Raw genomic sequence first — 17169 nt, 5'->3', positions numbered from 1 at the left:
CAGAGCTCGCCGGGGGAGCTTGCACGCAGACCGACGGAGGTTCTGCAGATGATTTCGAGTGTTCACACTACAAGTTGGGAAGGTGTGTGGACGCTGAAATTTGCGGCAGCAAGCACCATCCACACAAGTCGTATCCGTCTGCGGCTAAGTGGACATACCAACACATGCAGAGGTTACGCTTTGAGTGCCACCCTGTCAAGGTACACTATGGCCTGTCGCACCAGCAAGTAATCGCCGATTGGCTGCAGTGCTCTGACGAAGGGAAGCTGAGACGGATCATTGGTGGTGACGAGGAGTCGGATGTCGGTCACAAGGTGGCCGACTCCCCTTCCAAAAAGATAGCGCTATTTATAGTAGATATAGCGCTATTTTTGTAGGTTCTTAGGAGTTTTTGGTAGATCTCAAGAGGTGTTAAATAGGTGTCATTTTACTTGTAGGTCTTCAGGAATAAGTCTTGTTATGCATCTACTTAGTACCTAATAACACCTATCTTACACCTACTTCTGTATTAGATCAACTGTAGGTGACAAATAGATTTGTGTAGGTAAAGCACACCTACATAGAACTATCATGACCTATCATACACCTAAAGGAAAATTGAGGCGCCCTCACAGGAGAACAAACGTAAAAGCCGTAGTTGAACTTTAAACCCTATTTGAATAAAGAATTCTGCCTACAGGGGTACACCCAATTGATTATTGTTTAGGGGATTTCCCGCCTAAAAGTTTGTCGGCTGCAGGCTGGTGAATATTTATGTGACCTTTGCGCTTGTTTTGGTTCCGTATTGCACTGAGTTTTCAACCAAAATCTTAAAATTGGCCGATCTGAGCGATAGCACGGAGGTTGGACATCGCATTGCTGACATTTTTTGTGGTAGCAGCAGTGACTCATTTTATGGTTTTACCAAGTCCAAACATCGAGGATGACATGTACTCTCAGTCCTCTGGTTCGACTATGTGATTGCCATGAATCGTCTGACAATAAAGTTGACAAAGACGGTGCAGCAATGATCAACCCGGAAATAACGCTGATATCGATTCAAGACCAACATCGTATGCTTCAACAACTTCAAGTTGCGGTAATTCTGACGACGATTTGGGTGAGTGGAGTCATGAATTTGAAACGAGAGATGGTTTGACGATAAGAACATTGATGTTTGGTCATGGCGGGAAGTTCGTAATCGGAGAATGACGGTACCTGTTGTAATATTGAACTACATCGTTACCCGAAGCCATGGAGGTACAATGAGTTGGATGTGGGAATAGAACGATACGCGAACTAACTGAACAGCATGGAGGCGAAGCAAAATGATTCTAAGTCAAAATGGCCTGAGAACATCTTGAGAACCCGGAACATTTTTGATTGAACATTTTTAAGTTTGTTTTGGACTAACACCACAATGGGTCTGGTTGATATGTATCAGTATGTATGTTTTTTCAAATATTTTTGCTTGAATTTCTGGCCAACTTGATCCAGTTGTTGCCTTCAGTGCTACTGTGCCGAGAGACATGTTCACTTTGTTGACAGTGACAGAGTAATACATAAAAGAGGTGATCCTGCATTTGACAAGCTTTGGAAAATTCGTCGAATTTGTGGAACATGATCACCGGTATAATCTTAGAAAATGTGTAAATCTGAGCGATGTTCGTCTGTGGATGATACCATGGTAAAGTTCAAGTGACGTATATTATTCCATAGAAACAAGCCAAGCATTTAAGTTAACTGGAGTCTAAGCACAATCACATATATAAAAAAATAAATTTCTTGTGAAATTTTCGAACGAAAGATTGCTAAAATTCATAATTCATAATTGTAATATGTTACTTGATAAAATGTGCATTTCCGTGCTTTTTAGAATGTAGTTACTGTGGTCACATACATAGGTCTATCATAGGTCACTTATAGGTGCTAGTTGTATCTAAGTAGGTGTGTTGCAGATTTATGTAGGCATTTTAGTAGGTCTGTCGTAGGTCTGAACTAGGTACAAGGTAGGTGTCACAGTAGGTGACTAGTAGATTTCTGTAGGTATCATGTAGGTTGAAATCCTTTTTTTTCCAGGTGAGGCAAGTGGTAGGTGTGCAGTAGATTTTCGTAGATATTTAAATGACTTAATTTGCATCTCATAAATATTTCGTTGAAATTACTACTTAACGCCTATGATAGACCTACTTGTTAGCTTGTAGTTTTGTAATAGATGTAGGTAGATTTCAAGTAGATATCCATTGTTTCAGTTGAAAATAAAGCTCTATACACAAAACTTTCACCTCTCTGTCACCTATTTGTCACCTCTGTAAATAGCGCTATCACCTACTAAAAAGCGCTATGTTTTTGGTAAGGGTCTCCAGGGCTGGCGACAGCTGCAGCCTGCGCACAGCAGAAGATACCCTATGTAGTGTCCAGCGTCATTCCACGTGAGTAACACGCGCATATCTTAGCTCTGCGTGGCAGCCCTCTGTGTTACCGGCCTATAGTCGGTAACACACAGCTCTACCACGCAGAGCTGCATATCGTAAATAAATAGCTCAGACTTTACACTGACGTCAGACAGGGTGTCCTGCAGCCACCTAAGCGAACTCTCTTCCCATTAACCCGAGTTGAAACCGTTTTAATAATCAGTGATTTCAAGCAGGGACTTGCTGACAAGACTACAACAGAAAAATGAAATCTACCATAGAGAAGGTTCACATTTGTGGTGACTTTCATCATAGACGGTGGAGGATCCATTGCTGCAATACTGTAGGTAGCTCAAGGTTTTACCTGGATATCTGGATGGGCCGGACGGCAAAAAGACTCTATAGTACAAAGGCAAACCTCGAACCACAGTACTGCAGCTAGAGGGTCGGGTTCACTGCTTTCACATACTCCTTCCTTTTTGCTATTAAAGGGCGGTAAGGAGGTAAATTTTACCAGGGTTCCCCAGTCATTTTACTGGGGTTCCCCTTGGTATATCAATGTAATCAGATTGAGGGAAAGAAGAAATGTTACCTAGGTTCCCAAACCATTTACCAGTGTTCCTAAACCTTAGCAAAAACACTGAGTGATTACCATGGACATAAAATACAACAAACAGCAGGCAATAAACTGTGATGGCTTTAGCAGGAAAATAACAAAACAGTAGCATATTGCAACAAACCTTATTGAGATATTGCCTAATTATCTAAATTCATTAATTATGTAAATTATTAGATAAAATTCACATAACACAGAGCAATGACACTACCTCAGTATCAATTCCACAAGATTGTAGCATTTTAAATGGCACCATTACTGAGGTACAGCCTAGTTACCAAAGTTCATTAATTATGCAATTAAGTAATTATCGCAGAGGTAAAATCCACCAGACAAGTGGCAATAAAACTTCCAGGGCCTCACTAACAATTCCATAAAATGTGGCATATTACACCCAACCACTTTTGAGATAGAGCCTAATTACCAAAGTTCATTAATTATGCAAATAAGTAATTATTACAGAGGTAAAATCCACCAGACAAGTGGCAATAAAACTGCCAGGGCCTCACTAACAATTCCACAAAATTGTGGCATATTACACCCAACCACTTTTGAGATAGAGCCTAATTACCAAAGTTCATTAATTATGCAAATAAGTAATTATCACAGAGGTAAAATCCACCAGACAAGTGGCAATAAAACTGCCAGGGCCTCACTAACAATTCCACAAAATTGTGGCATATTACACCCAACCACTTTTGAGATAGAGCCTAATTACCAAAGCCCATTAATTATGCAAATAAGTAATTATAAATGAGATAAAATCCACCGGACAAAAGGCAGTGACACTGCCATGGCTTCAGTAACAATTCTGCAAAATTGTAGCAAACTACACTGAGCAATTATTGAGATATTGCCTAATTCACGGGTGTTCAGATAGCTTGTATACGGAAACTTAGCGAACTCACGCGCACGGCGAGATTGCGCGAGATTTTGTAACGTGACTTGCTTCGTTCGAGGTCGCCATCTTGATTGTGCTCATCGAGTGTATGCTTCGTACTCGGAAATATTCGGATTTGTTCGATATTATCGCAGGTATATATTGTTTTGAGAGTTCGGTTAGACTCGGAGTTGTCGGCAGTACGTCGGCCGTTCGGACGTTTGTTTTACGTGGAGGTGAAGTTGCAGTGATTTGACTTCAATTTCGATCACGATTTTCAAGCACGGACAGAGGCAAGTAACATTCATGTAGATGTATTTGTATTTTTTGGGGATCGAAATTTCAAATAGACATATTTTTTATGACTTCAAACCAAATTTTTGTTGTTGAGTGGGTTTTATCCAATGAAACTGTGACATTGCCACTCCTTTGGTTATAATTTTCTGTTTACGTTGGCATTTTTCCAAAATGACCTATAAATCGTTGTGTGGCGCCAAAATTGCTCGTTTGGTAACTTTCAGTGAATGTTGTCATGATGGCGAAATCTGTGACCGATCATGAAAATTACCTTCAAACACATTGTCGAATCTGCTCAAAGTTGCTGATAGGGACATGTACACGATTGTTTAGGCGTGAACATTGTAGAAGATGTAGGCGGTGTACACCCTAGGAAATTTTGCAATGCATGTAAACGTAGTATTGTCAGGTACAGAGTATCCAAGGCTAACGGCAAAGGATACAGACCCGGGACTGTCCCCATACACTGGAACAAACATCCGCGAATAGGACACTGTTTTGTTTGTGCTCGAATGAGTGAACCCGGAAGAAAGTGCAAGGAGAGAAAGAATAGGGGAAGGCCCAAAGTACTGTCCGATGGCTTACAGCAGACTGCAAAAGGTACTTGTGAAACAGCTGGTGTCAATACCGAAAATGCAAGCGAAATACTTATAGTCATTGAACAGAAAGCAGTCAGAAGTCTCAGTGATAATGACATTCCTGTTGATAGATGTGTTGGTGACAATTTGGATTTAATTTTTAGTATCTGTAAGCAGATATTCGATAAGCCTGTTTTGGTAGATTGTAATTGTGATGGAGGGGGCCATATATTTTGTGCAGAATGCATATCTAAGTGGATTAACATCACTCAAAGTTGTCCTGTCTGCCGCACGCAAATTACATCTAATTCCATATCATCAATTCCCGATGTGGTATTTAATTTATTGCTTTCTCTTCGTGTAAAATGTGAGCACAGTATTAAGGGATGAGTTGCAATTCTTAATCTTGAAAACCTTATCCAACATGAGAATCAGTGTCCCTACAAGTCAGCCCCAGTAGTTTGTGATCATGATTACATTGCAACAAATACAAATATCCATGCTAGAAGTGATCCTGATAGAAATGATCATATAGAGCCCAACATCAGTCAAGATAATAGTGCAGTGTACACACAGAAAGCAATACAAACCCTGCTAGAGTCAGATAACCTTGATGAAACTCCAGGTTTTGAGGAATTGACAACTGCGTGCATCAAGAGAAAACTGTCAGCGACTGCAGGTTACAAATCTGGTGCACCAATAAAACTAAAGACAAAGGGACAGGTAAGGACTTTATTTTTCTGATTGTTAGGAGTTATACAGTCACTTCTATTGTCATTCATATGTGAGGAAAGATTTTTCAGAGTGAATAATTGAAAAAAGAGCTGCATATAAATACAGTTATAATAAAGTGCACAGATAAATACAGTGCATATAAATAGTTATAATTAAAGTGTAAAGATTTTTCAGGGATCTTTAACTTTATTCCTGTTGGCATAAAGTGGCACATAATGATAGTTTCTGATTTTTTTTTCCTGTGTAGCCCTTATGCCTAACCTATGTACCTCAGGCCAGGAAGTATCTGGAGAAGTCAGTGAGCGGACAAAAGCAATGAGGGCCAAGTGGGTGGAAGAGACCCGGAGCAGACTTGCTGGTGGTGATGATTACTCAACAGTGCAACAACAAAAGGAAAGAAAGAGGATAAAAAAGGATGAGAAAGATGTCATTCTTGGAGAATTGGGTCTTACACCAAACATTCCTGACGGCGCTGGTCTTATCCTGAAATCTAGCTTAAGTTTCTTATGGAACAAGCTTCGATCACTGAAACGGTTAGTACCTTCATGTAGTAACCAAGTAGTTTGGTAGTGCAGTGCACTGTCGTTACAATTGCTCGAATGCACAGATATATGTGATCAATTGTTTTAAAAAGTTGTATGAGTTGACATCTTTATTGTATGATTTGCCGAGGTAGATGTCAGCATCAAAGCGAGTGAAATAGTTCCCAAGAAAATTTGTGTAAAATGTAGTAGCTTGGAAGTTTTTCTGTTCATTGTAACTTTTTCATGGCCAATGTTAGCCAACTGTTGATATATCGAATTTTGACATTGTATGCAAATGTAAAATGTTTTGTTTGAATTATCAGGTACTTAGTGCAGGTACTTTTGATTTATTGATGCGTATTGTTTATTCATTAGATGGCTTCGTAGTTGGAGAGTGAACTTAGGTAGTGAGAGGATAGAGAGACAGCTTGCCACTACAGGCATATCCATTATCTGCTGTAAACCTTCCCTTTGTATTCACTGTAAGAGGCCCTGATAATAAACAGGACACTGAGATCCGTCTGGCACCTTGTGTAGCAGTGCAGGATCTTGTGCAAACTGTTGTCAGCTACTTGGATTACTTGGAAAGGTAAACCTGTAGATTTCAGTAGATCAAGAACAAGCATAGTTTTTGCTTTCAGAAACTTAAAGTCAATTCAGTTAGACTTGATTAAGTGCCCTTTGTAGTCAGGGATTGATACCAGATATTTCAAAGTGACAATGACCATCATTTAACTCTATAGGTGACATTCATATTGTTGATAAGTGGATTTTAGGGAGACTGAAATTCACTTGTTTGCACATAATCAAATTGTGACCCTAAATAATGATATCAGTGATTTTTTTTCTTTTCAGTGAAAACAAACTCACTACACATGATGGTTACATCCCAAATGACCAGATATGGGTGAAAGTGGGAGGTGATAAGGGGGGAGGATCCATGAAAAGTGTGTTTGAAATCTGCAATGTGGAGTTCCCCAATTCTGTGAAGAACACTGTTGTATGGAACCTCTTTGCTGCTGCTGATAGTGAGGTCAACTTGAGGACAGCAATGAGAGTGAACAAAGGGCACGTTTACCAACTTGATGGCCATAAATGGAAGTAAGTGATCAAATATCAAACTTTCACCTATTCTGTTTTCTCTTTTACAGGAGTTACTCATGTCATTTCCATTACAACAGCTGAGATTGACCATGTTCAAATGAATTCACCTTTCCTTTTATTTCAGGCAGTTCTTAATTTCCCCAGTGGCAGTTAGTTTTCAGTGGATTACATTTATTTAAACTAATAACTCAAATCAGCGTACATTTCTTTCAGATGCCAACAGTACAGATCAACAGTCATTTTCCAGCACTGGCTTTGCATTGCCGGGTTAACCAACGGCCAAGTTGGAACCTTTTTGTGCACAACTCTGACAACACCACTATAACACTGTGTTAACACTATGTGAGCCTAGTTAAGCTGACTGGAAGCTGACTCTTTTTTTGCTGTATTATGGTATGATAATTAGTGTGACATTTATCATCCACTACTGTAAGTTTGTTTTGTATTGTCAGTAGATACATAGTGTGTGCACTTTATTTATTTATCTATTCAATTAATGAACACCATGTATTCAATTTTAGAGATAAAACAATTGTAGTCCATACAATGGGAGACTATGAATATCTTGGAAGAATCTATGGTCTTTCAGGGCCCAGTGGTGAGTACCTTGGTTTTATAAGATGTATTATAAGGCACTTGAAGATGAATGGGCTTACATGTTTGTGGGCATAGTTTGTGTCATCTCATCAAAAAGAAAGTGTTCTGTGGTAACACTTTGCATGTTGAGTAGCAGTACTCTTATATGACAAAATTACAGTTTCCACTGTTCTAATGTATGCCCACTAATCTACAGGTTGAGTAGTAATAATAATTAATATATGTTGTTGACACACATATATTTACAGACAGAAATGCACAAGGTTGCTCCTTGAGAGACTGCTGTGCTTTTTGCTATATTTACAGTATTCTATCTGTGTGTATCAACTTCAGATACTTGTCTTATTCAAAAGGCATAACAAGCTTTCATACATATTGGCTGTGTCAGTCTACTTTGTATGTCATTATGTCTCAGGGTAGTGGACCAAGGAACCATAACTGATATACAGAACAAAAATACCGAACAAATTGCCAAAAACTTTGTTGACAGAGCTTTAAGGATTCTACTTTTGTGCATTTCAGGAAAATACTACTGCCTTTGGTGTTATGTTACCAAATCAGAGGCAGTTATGTCACCAGAAGAGACCCAATATTGCAGAAAGGACTCTTGATGACCTGAACAAATGTCATGCTGAATGTGTTGCAGTTGGCAGCAAACGCAGTCAAGCAGCTGACTTCAAAAATTGTATCCAGAAGCCATACTTCAATATTCCCTTAGACAGGGTTTGTAGCATTTTCATTTTTCTTTCACTTGAATATGTGACATTTTTGGACTATTTAATAACCCTTTTCTATCTCTATTCAATAGAACATGGTTTGATCATTGATTTTGCTTTTCTTCTGATATAGGTCTCTATTCCAGTGTTACACCTAAGCCTGGGAATCTTCCTCAGATTCTTCCGGATGTTTGAAAATGCTTGTGCTGAACTTGATTATAAGATTTTAAGTTTTCAGCACAAGCATTATGGAGAGATTGATGAGCCTCTTTTAAAACCTGCTCACTTTGATGTCTATGCTGAAACAGTACAAAAGGTGTTAGCCATAGAGGAGAAGGCCAAGCAATGCACTGAAAGGCTACAGAACTAGGGAGTGAAATTGAGGCAGCAGTGTTTGACGATGATGATAGCAGCGATGAGGAGGAGGATGGCCATGGATCTCTGGCACAAATACAGTGTCTGATGAAGAAAAAGAAACAGTGTCTTGCTACAGCAAAAGAAAAGGTTATGATATGTGTTATTTAAAATTGATATAATATTTTGATTGAAATTAATGTGTTTCAATATTTCTTTCAGCTTACAAGGTCCAACAGTAAATAATGCAAACTCCATTTTGTTACACATTTCAGGAAGAGGAAGCAGAGGCTCTTAAATCCAGTCTCCCCAAAGAGGCTGGACCCACTGTAAAGTCCCTAGATAGGGCCCTAGCATCATAAATGTAGCCAGGCAGGCTTATCATGGCAAATCATTTGTTGGCAATCATGTTGACAAATGCTGCCAGGTTAGAATTGAAAAGTAATTTAAGCATGCAAGTGTTTTATTACAATTCATCTGGTGAAAAAACAGATTTTTTTCTTTATTTTTCATTTGTGAGTATTATTCACACAGTTATACTGACATTTATCTTTTCAAAGTTCCATTAGCTCTAACTTTTGTCTACTTTTTCAGAGTTGTTGTTCTGTGTGCCAACTGCTTTTTCTTGTTTGAATCCCTGAAACATGATGAAATATCCAGCATTCAGCTTTTCAGTACAGCTTGTATGTTAACATGTGCATGTTGTGTCTACAAACAATACTGGCCAATTTACCATGCTTCAGGGAGTAAAACAAGAAACTGCAGGTCATACACTGAAATGAATATTAAAAATAGCTAAAAGTTACAGTTAATGCCCCTTTTAAGGGCGCGGAGTTACAAACTGTTTACTTATGTTCACAGAAGTAGTACTGTGATGTTCTTTTCTGAATATCACTTGCTTGTTTGCATATCTACATAGTTCATTTTTTCAGTTCCAAGTAACAGCTTGTAGAGCATTAACTGGCCATTTTCATGACCACATATGACCTCTCATTCTTTCACATTTCACTGGTATGAATCCATAAATTTGTTGTGAAACTCAAAAGGCTAAGTCATTTTCAAGAGGAGGAAAACACTTCATTCTTGTTTCAAATATATTTTAATACAGCACACTGCCGAATATGTCAGGAGGTACATGTAGGATCACATATAAGTCTTGAGAATGGCCTGTTACTTGGTGTACTTCAATAAATATTGTGTATAATGTAAGTAAGTCTAAAGGGACAATACCGGTAATTTTTTCAGGATTTGGATATTGCTTTGAAAAGCAGTATGTTATCTTGTTCCTCACTATCAAATATGTTGAAATGTTCAGAAATTAGTTTCTAACCCAAACTTTGTGATTAACACTGTCACATCTTGCATGTGTATTTTAGCCATAGTTATACATTGCTTGATATTCAGATTTGCCTTTGTGTACAAGTTGAGCTGATGTATGATTTCAGTTGTTGTGAAGAAGTTCAATTGATGCAAGAAGAAATGCCCCATTTATAATTTGGTAGCAGTATTTCTTACACTGATGGGAATGCAAAGCTAGGTTTCACATTGAAAGGGCAATAATTGAATATCTGTCAACTTGCATCAACTGACCTACAGTGACATACGGAAAAGAAGTCATGAGGTCCCCTACAGTATTATTTTTATTTTTTTCTTCAAACTGAAGGCAGAAAACATTCGCGTACTCTTCAACGCAATATCAAGGACAACCGAGCAGATTTGCCCAGAGTTAGTGCAGGATGCTGAATCCATCAGGGCCAGATATCAACCCCTACTGTTGTTGTTTGGAGCGTGCCACAACATATATTCTGTGTCAAGGGTACTGACTGATGAAGAAATTCTCCACTTTGGTAAGCATGTCTTCTTGCAGTAAACATGTACAGTTGATTGTTGCACTAAACACTGATATTATAGTATTCCAGGCTGTTTATTATTGCCTTACAGGTAGGTGTCAGCAGGGCAAACAACAAAATTTTTTTATTCATAAATGCAGACATGTTTTTATCACAGAAAAGACATGAAATAACATGACAGCAGGTATAGCATTTAGTTTAAGTGCCTCTTGTAGTATAAATTTATCAAATGATGAGTCATTTAAAATTTTCTGATTTTTTTGTACAGTTGATGATGTGAAGGCACTGATGGTCTACTACCGGAGGCATTTTCCCACTGAATCAGTCTTCCCAAAGCTTCACATTCTTGAAGATCATGTACCACAACGTATCAAACTGACCAAAAGAGGGTTGGGCTTTTATGGGGAAAGTGGGTTGGAAGCTATCCACCATTCATTTAATGTTGCAGCTGTTAACTATGCCAACATGCCTGATGCTCTGAATCGAATGAAATGCCTTGTAAATGATCACCATGTTAAAACACGCCTGTGAGAGATGAATATTAAAGCAGTGTGAGAATTTTACTGGCCTTGGGTAGGAGACTTGGGTGTATTGCACATTTGTGTATATATTTTGAAGTGTTTTGTCATTAAGGATGTACGATCGGAAAAAGTAAAAGTAATGTCAATTTTTTCAAATGGGGATTTTTGAATACCTACATATGTGAATAGTCCAAAACTGGGAAAAAAACATGGGGTCACCGCGCTTGTTTTTTTTACAAAATGACATTAAAAATTCACGGTTTTTCACAAATCACTAAAAATCAATAAACAGGTCATCATTTTCATATTTATATCATGATTGCATTTTTCACGTTTACACTGTAACAGAATAAAGAAATTATAAACCTAAGCTACTTTGAAGATTTAACTTACATTAAAATTGAGTTAAAAAGTCATCTTATTTATTTTTTAACCAAAATTGCAACAAATATGCCCCAAATTTTAGGAATGGGAGAGGGTAATTTATTAATTATTGATAGTTTCTACTAATGTCAATTTTCTCAAACTTTGCCAAATAATAGCACTTTTTGTGAATTTTCCAAAACCACATTTTGTTTAGTAGGTCACCGAGCTCGATTTTTCACAATTTTGCAAAAACTAACTGGGATTTACAGGTTCTGGCGATAAACCATGCTCTCCCGGGTTCGTCGCACGAGGGCGCTCTTTAAATGCCGCTGACCTGCCGTGGCTACCTGCAGTGGCCCGTCCAGGCATGGTCATGATTTAAGCCTACCATTAAACTTTAATGAGAGGGAAATGACAGAACAAAGCAAAGACTTAGGTTCTTCTACTTTTAGAGTCTATATATTAATACAGCATACAAAAATCACGTAATATTTATTGCCGTATAAACGCTTATCGGTGGGGATAGGTTTACTTCGCTGCAGGCTAAATAGGTTGTCACACACCGTGGCCTACGTGGAGCCAGGAGCCGAGGCCGTGAACTTGGCGTTTCTCCAATACACGATGACAATCGTAAACGGTAAAGGCAAGCCCGCAACTGACACAAGTGTCACGATTTTCGGCTAGTTCACTCAAAACGACTATGCGACGGCCATTCTTCCATTCTCCGGTAGGTCTACTAGTGACACTATCATTGGAATTATAACCAACAATAGCAAATCAAACGTCACACTTCTGATTTACGCTGTACAGGCTACGGTCATGTTGCATTTTTTTTATCTCTTTGCTGAATTCTCGTACCTTCCAGCGTGTTTTGAGGGCACGCTGAACATTTTCTCGGCGCGATTTTCCTTTACCTGCAGACGACATTTTGTACAACGCAAAAAAGTTCGGAACGTCACTATGCGCGCGTGGTTACTATGGGTACATTTCTGCGCGGAAATCGGCGCAGTACGCTTATATTTTTCCGATCGTACATCCTTAAATAATTCATTCTTTATCATGAATTGAAAAGAAAAAGTTGATGTGTGTCGTGTCTTTATTTACTTCAGTTCCCCTCTAGTTCTGCACCAAAGTCCTGTATCAGTAGCAATTAAATGAAATTAAACATCCATTTACACCTGAAAATGAATTCCATTTTTATAATTATATTTTTGTTATTGATTAGTCAATTTCATAAGTGAAACAAGCAAATTTTTTTACACATGTAATAAGTTTTCCAATGCCAAAGAAAAGAATTTAAAATTCAGCTTTGCCTCAAGTGACCGTGTGAGGGCGCTGTTCGATAGAATTTTCGTGTGTTGGTTGGTACTTCTTTCCTCCACCTAAGTTTCTCTGTAGGAAAACCTGTGTAATTATCGGCAGTCATTGATTATGCAAATTAGTTGATCATAGCATTATTAAAATTTTTACCCAAAACCTAAAGAATGTAAAATAGTTTTCATTAGTGATCAGTGTAACAACAACAAAATTCACAAACAGATGAAAAATACATAACCTGCCTGAAATTTATGTTTAGGGTGAAAATTAATTAATTATGCAAATTAGTAATATTTGTAAAGTAATAAATTATTTATTTGTGAAGAACTTTGCAAGAATTTGTCAGTTTCATGTCAAAAGAAATCGTTATAAGGCAGTTTATTGTTTTATCAGCTGTTGACCTTTGACCTACATTTGCAAATTGATATCTTATAGGGATACCCCTGCCAGACACTATCAGGCCATTGTCAAGGCGTGGTAAGAAACCAGGAGAAGTCTTGTACCCACGGGGATTGACAATAAACCAGAATGAACATGTAATTGTCAGTGACTACCGATACAAAGACAGTGACGATGAAGACAGTGACCAGCCTGGCAGTGTGAAGACAGTAACAGCAGACACTGCACAGATTCTAACATCTGTCACAGTTCATGGCTTACCTCACAGATTTAGACCATACGACACAAAAATGGCAGACAATGGTGACTATTACACAGCGGATAGAGGCAACAAATGCATTGTAGTGAGTGATGCAAAGAGTAAAGTGAAACAAATAATAGCAATGGGTAAACTGAAAGACCCCACTGGTGTATTTGTTGATAAAGACAGAAATGTTTTCATAGCAGACTACGGTGCAGACTGTGTAATCAAATGTAATGGAGATGGGGACATTATTTCAAGTCAACAACTCAGTAAGCCCTGGTCTCTGACCATGAATAGCAAATATCAACTCATAGTGTCATGTCAGGGTGAAAAGTGTATCTATGTTTTGGACAGTAATCTTGAAATATTGAATCAATTTGGAAGTGATCACTTAGTGGTACCATGTGGAGTTACAGTTGACAATGCAGACAATATTTATGTGGCAGATGATAGGAAGATAGTGAAATTTGATAGACAGGGTGAATACCAGGAAACTGTAACTGAAGATGTAGACCCTTGGGACATTGCAGTGTTTACAGACGGTAGAATAGTTTGTTCAGATTTCAATGATTCCACTGTCAAGGTCATTTACAAGTAAGAAATCTGAGAAGACAGTCAATGCAAATATTGCAGCAAATACAACTTGTACAACTGAACAACCTACAAACACATCACCACCATAACTGACACAATTTCCGCCGTTTTCATCAAAACGCACCATTTTTTGTCAGCCAAGTTGGGGTTAGAATTTCACGTTATGACGTAAGGAAATGACTCCAAGTGGAATTGAAGTCATTGCTTGAAATTTTGTATTATTTTCAGAGTCAACTTTTTGGAAATTGTGAAGAAATTTTAATTCTACTTGTTTTGACGCCATTGAACAATGTCAATAATTTCATTTTTCTCAGAAACTAATCATATTTTCCTAGTCATGTTGGGGTTAGAATTTCTCCTCTGGATGTAAGGAATCCAATAATGTTAAAATTAAATTCATTGTTTGAAGTTTTGTATAATTTTCAGAGTCAACATTTTGGAAATGTAAAGAAATGGCCATCTTGTTTGTTTTGAAATGAAGCAATTGTTTGACATGGAGTTCACAAATAATTTCATTTTTCTCAGAAACTATTCATATTTTCCTGGTCATGTTTGGGTTAGAATTTCTCGTCTGGATGTAAGGAATTCAGAAATATAAATATTTAATTCATAAACTGAAATTTTGTATTATTTTTCAGTCAATATTTGTGAAATTGTTAATTGTATTGTGATCTGTTTTGAAGCAATTGTTTGACCTGATCAATGTAAATAATGTCATTTTTCTCAGAAAATATTAACATTTTCCTGGTCATGTTGCGGTTAGAATTTTACCTCTTGATGTAATTAAGTTCATAAAATAGAAATCAAAGTGATCGGTTGAAATTTTCATATTTTTTACAGAATACATTTGTTAATTCTGTACAGCATTGCAATGACAGTTGTATTCACTGTAAACATTCATCAAAGCATCGCTGTGAAATCTTCTCATATTTGTTTCGATTTCAAGAAAGACACACATCAGATCTTACCTGAACAATGTCCATACACTCTGAGACTATTCCTGGTCAGAATAATACCTTCCGATTTCTTGTTACAAAGCCCGATTTGTAAAATTCCAGGAGTAAATCCACAGGTCACTTTAGCGGGCAACCTGTACGCTGTGTTATAATTCTATATGCACGTTTCACCCGGAAGAACTTCCGCTATAGAAAATGTAGTCCCAGACAAAATCGAATTCTTTGAAGTTATGTCAGTTTTTTAAGTCCATGATAGCAACCATAGAGATAAGTTTTATCATCAAGGATCGCACGTCCTGCCACTTTTGTATTTTTAACACATCTGTATTTCAAAAGATGCGGGACGAACCTGTTCACAATACAGTGTTGAACTCTTACGCGTACCAGTTGGGATCTGATAGGTGGCGCTATTACAATTACCGCCGTCAGGCCCAGGCCAGACAATATTGACTTCAAAAATGGAGTACGCATTGGTATATTTGTCGTGCATTGACGTCGTTTTATTTTTTATAAGATATATAATCATTGAAATGTAAATAGAACTATCTTGCCAGAAGAATTTTTTTTATTTGAGCGATATTGACTACTGTTGGGTTTGTTACTGTACCGTTGCTGTCAAGTTGAATTTTACTACAGCTCCGTTGTTACTGTTATTTTACTGTTATTAAAATAATGCAATTAAGTAAGTAGTTTTGGATCAGAAATTGTATTCCACGTTTTTCCCTTGTAGATTTGACTTGGTATAGTTAAGAATAGATTTGTTTAAGAGTAGCATTTTTTATGTAAAACAAAATTTCACAGCTATTCTGGTTACTGGATGGTTATTAACTAAAGACGTTACGAGCGTAGATTAGACAAGTTTCTGTGAGATTAGTAAACTTGTTATCGAGTATGCCTAAATACTTGAGTTTTTTATAACACGTGGGAAACGTAATTTTACCAAAATGTGTGAAAATTATAAAAATTATAGTTGTGTGTATTTTTTTCAAGAATATATTGTGAAAATTTAACTTGTAGTTTCCTTCTATCTTCCAGTCATTGCTACACGTGGTGAACGCGTTTTATTTGTATAAGTGTTGACTTTTCAAATTTCTGTTAGTGAGCTGGCTTGTTATGTTTAAATTACAGTTGTTATTGTTATCAAATTACTGACTTTTTTCAATTGTTTCATACTGTAAACACTAAAATAATTGATATGTTCGAACTCTTGACAAGTAGCCTACTAGTCAAATGCAATCTCTCACAGCATTGTTGGTGACTGCAGCTGGCATGGAACATTTGTATTTACTTGCAGAGATAAGATAGCTATCTCTTCGATAGGTATCGTTACTTTCACTCATTATTATCCTAACGTCACATGCATTGTTTTTTGGATATTGTACTGACATATACTTTTGTGTACTACCAGTATCTTAAAAGCAAAATTTATAGCCAGTTTCTTGATTTTCAATCGTTTTTTAATGCACATCAATACAAATGACATATGCACAGAGTTTCGAGGTTTCAATTTTTTGCGAGTGTACTTTTTATTTCATGCTAGATTGATATCAATATTGTTAGCCGTTTCAGAATATTACCCTAACCCTTGTAGTTTTAGTGTTACCGTTCACCTTTATGTGTTTATAAGGTAAACTTCGAGTTGTTTGTCTGAAGTTCAATATCTAGCGCTTTGGAGAATCGCAATAAAACGGAATCACAATCATAAAATTAAAGCCTGTGTCCGCCTTTCTTGCCAGTCACCGATTTTAAATCGACAATTACGACGAATTTCCCGGAGAATCTATTGATTTGTGACATTTGTATGGTGGGTAATTCAATGCTTCGAGTGTGCACATTTCTATCGGTGAGTTCTGTCAGACTGGCAAATCTACTTCATAAAACTATGTCCATTTTGTACCATCATACACCATACACATACTACCTTGTTGTCCAAATATATGCGTTCCCTCTCGACGCTGATCAAGTTCCATACGACTGAGGGCGCTAGTCCTTTCCTGGAATGCAACCGCAAACGAACGGTTGACACGGCTTACAGAGCTATTGGTACCAACCATGACGTGAGAAAACCAGTTGACAGTCAACCAGATTCAAATATAAGACATGCATTTTTTTCACTCTTAAAAACTAT

General features: G+C 37.5%; 1 protein-coding gene across 4 annotated transcripts; it reads left to right on the top strand.

Annotated features, from left to right (window-relative positions):
• Positions 1-4584: 4584 nt before the first annotated feature.
• Positions 4585-11418, top strand: LOC139129734 (uncharacterized). Of its 4 annotated transcripts, XM_070695417.1 has the most exons (8): positions 4585-5487; positions 5747-6032; positions 6879-7124; positions 7649-7725; positions 8247-8447; positions 8574-8944; positions 10458-10641; positions 10913-11418. In XM_070695417.1, the coding sequence occupies exons 2-5, from the start codon at positions 5752-5754 to the stop codon at positions 8333-8335; spliced, it is 693 nt and encodes a 230-aa protein (XP_070551518.1). In that variant the 5' UTR covers positions 4585-5487; positions 5747-5751; the 3' UTR covers positions 8336-8447; positions 8574-8944; positions 10458-10641; positions 10913-11418. The 4 variants fall into 4 exon arrangements, with proteins under 4 accessions (XP_070551518.1, XP_070551520.1, XP_070551522.1 ...); XM_070695419.1 differs by lacking the exon at positions 8574-8944; XM_070695421.1 differs by lacking the exons at positions 7649-7725; positions 8247-8447; positions 8574-8944 and having other exon boundaries at positions 4586-5487.
• Positions 11419-17169: the final 5751 nt, after the last annotated feature.

This window comes from Ptychodera flava, chromosome 3 (assembly GCF_041260155.1).
Source record: "Ptychodera flava strain L36383 chromosome 3, AS_Pfla_20210202, whole genome shotgun sequence".
NCBI classification, from domain to species: Eukaryota; Metazoa; Hemichordata; class Enteropneusta; family Ptychoderidae; genus Ptychodera; species Ptychodera flava.
The sequence above is the reverse complement of the archived record's forward strand: the minus strand, read 5'-3'. Positions and strand labels throughout refer to the sequence as shown.